Source organism: Lactuca sativa, chromosome 2 (assembly GCF_002870075.4).
Source record: "Lactuca sativa cultivar Salinas chromosome 2, Lsat_Salinas_v11, whole genome shotgun sequence".
Taxonomy (NCBI): Eukaryota; Viridiplantae; Streptophyta; class Magnoliopsida; order Asterales; family Asteraceae; genus Lactuca; species Lactuca sativa.
Genome location: NC_056624.2, coordinates 185,271,819 through 185,274,203, shown reverse-complemented (window position 1 = coordinate 185,274,203; position 2,385 = coordinate 185,271,819). Strand labels below are relative to the sequence as shown.

General features: G+C 35.1%; 1 protein-coding gene across 1 annotated transcript; it reads left to right on the top strand.

Annotated features, from left to right (window-relative positions):
• Positions 1 to 462: 462 nt before the first annotated feature.
• LOC111876445 (RING-H2 finger protein ATL46) lies at positions 463 to 2,178 on the top strand. Its single transcript, XM_023872972.3, has one exon. The coding sequence runs from the start codon at positions 906 to 908 to the stop codon at positions 1,962 to 1,964; it is 1,059 nt and encodes a 352-aa protein (XP_023728740.1). The 5' UTR covers positions 463 to 905; the 3' UTR covers positions 1,965 to 2,178.
• Positions 2,179 to 2,385: the final 207 nt, after the last annotated feature.

Here is a 2,385-nt window from a genome sequence, read left to right as displayed (position 1 = left end):
TGTTACATCGTAGCATTCCGGGCTCAAAATCCTAAGAACATTCGTGGAATGCAAGATTTACATCACAAAAACTCAAAAATTTACCAAAGCCGAAATACATTATGATATAAAAGGCATGAGAAAAATGTCTTTTCGTTGCAAAATGACAATACTAAACATCTACGAGGCACTAATCGACACAAAATTTTTTTAAGTGTAAGTTACAAATGAAATGAGACTTTTCCGACATCCATAATGAACATAGTTTGGACATCGTAGTCATTTCAACAAATGCAAAAAAATTGGATCAATTACCTATATTACACAAAAAACATGTGATCCTTGTTATGATAGTGTATAACAAGATTATGATCCTTAAAAAAAATTATAATTAAAACACTTGCTTAAAAAAATGTCACTTTAGTTTCAAACCCGTGTTGCTACTTGTGCCCATAAATCGCGTGGCATCATCTCTCACTCAAATCTTTAATTTTCGCTTTCTTCATCAATTGGTTCTTTCCGTTGGTGTCACTGCCACCCTTTGGATCTTCCTTTGCTTCCCCAATATATAATGCATAGCATACATTCACTTCTCTTTACGACTTTACCAAATATATCATAAACCTTTCTGTCCTTTCTTTATCTCCTGTAATTTTTGATTTTGTTATGTAAAAACCGGTTTTACTTCTCCAAGATTTCATAACCTCCCCTTAGAAGACATCTTCTTGTTAGGGGGACATTGATTTTGTTATTATGCATCATGTTCAACACAAAGTTCTTGGTAGATACATGTTCTGCTTATTTATGAGAACGAAGGTTATATCTTTCTGGATTTTAGCTTAATATGAGTGGAGTTTTGATAGATTTTACAGTAAAAAACATGGGTTCCTAAATCCTAACTCCTAAGCATACCCAAATAAAAAAAAATGTCTTGGTTTGAATACGAAATCTACAAGAAACATGGTCTCCTGGAATCCCATCAACCCATATCATCTTTTTCACCTCCATTTAGTGTTACTATTCATAAAACATCAAACCCATCATCTTCTCCAGGTGTTAAGATCAGTCCAGTAATTCTTATCATCATCATAATCTTGGCTGTCTTGTTTTTCATATCTGGTTTGCTCCATTTGTTAGTGAGATTCTTGACAAAATACCATTCTTCAACCTCAATCACTTCTCTTCGATCTAACAGATACCCATCTACCCCTGATCATACACTACAAAGACAGCTTCAACAGCTCTTTCATTTGCATGATTCAGGCCTAGAACAATCCTTCATCGACACCTTACCAGTTTTCATGTACAAGGAAGTTGTAGGTGCTAATAACTCATCATTCGATTGTGCCGTTTGTTTGTCTGAGTTTTCCGAGATGGACAAATTAAGATTGCTTCCAACTTGCAGTCATGCTTTTCATATAAACTGCATCGATACATGGCTCCTATCCAATTCCACTTGTCCTCTTTGCAGAAACACACTTTTTAACCCTGGGTTCTCCATTGACAACCCGATTTTTGAATTTGATGAAATGAGGGAAGCAGATGAAACCGGTTTAGCGTCCGCCGCCGGTTCAAAAACAGTCCAAGAACATATCATCGCTGAAAAAGGGGTTTTTCTGGTGAGGCTTGGTAAGTTCAGGAAATTGATCGACGGAGGTGAGGTGGCCGGCGGCGAGACTAGTAGCAGTAATTTGGATGCGAGAAGATGTTATTCGATGGGTTCATATGAGTACGTCGTCGGTGATTCGAGCCTCCGGCTGGCTTTAAATCACAAAAAAGATAATCAAGATGAAAAAATCACGATTAGCGATGAAAGGGAAGGGAAGAAGATTAACGTTGGGGCAAAAACTGATAGTTATTCAGTTTCGAAGATCTGGTTATGGTCTAAAAAGGGGAAATTTGTGGGTTCTTCAGAGAATCAAATGCATAACCCATCTTCAGTTGATATGGAATTACCTTGGATGAGCAGAATTCAAGGTACATGAAACGAAATGAGTTCTTGTTAATTAATCATATTTATAATTTATTACTAGTCTTTTTTATAGTTTAATTATACTCTAAATGAGAAAATCCTTAGTGTTTAGTGTGTTTCTTGAAATTAGACACGATCTTAAAGATTCAAACCTTTTGTGTTTCTTGAAATTCAATCGGTATTCGGTTGGGCTTCTTTAATCGTTGGAGAATTCGTTATGTTGGGAATTTCTAGTGACATAATCACAAATATGATCAAAATTGGTGGCATCATTAACAAATTAGACATCTTTCTTTTTTTAGTTTATTTATTTATTTTTAACAAAATCACCACTTATTTTGTAAGTGGTCAACTAGGAAATTTTAGTAAATTGTAAAGTTACTTTTACCAACACAATGAAGCAAAAAACTTAAACATACATACACATACACACA

Bases quoted from the DNA above. Each gene is read 5' to 3' on its own strand.
- LOC111876445 (XM_023872972.3), top strand. From the start codon at position 906: ATGTCTTGGTTTGAATACGAAATCTACAAGAAACATGGTCTCCTGGAA.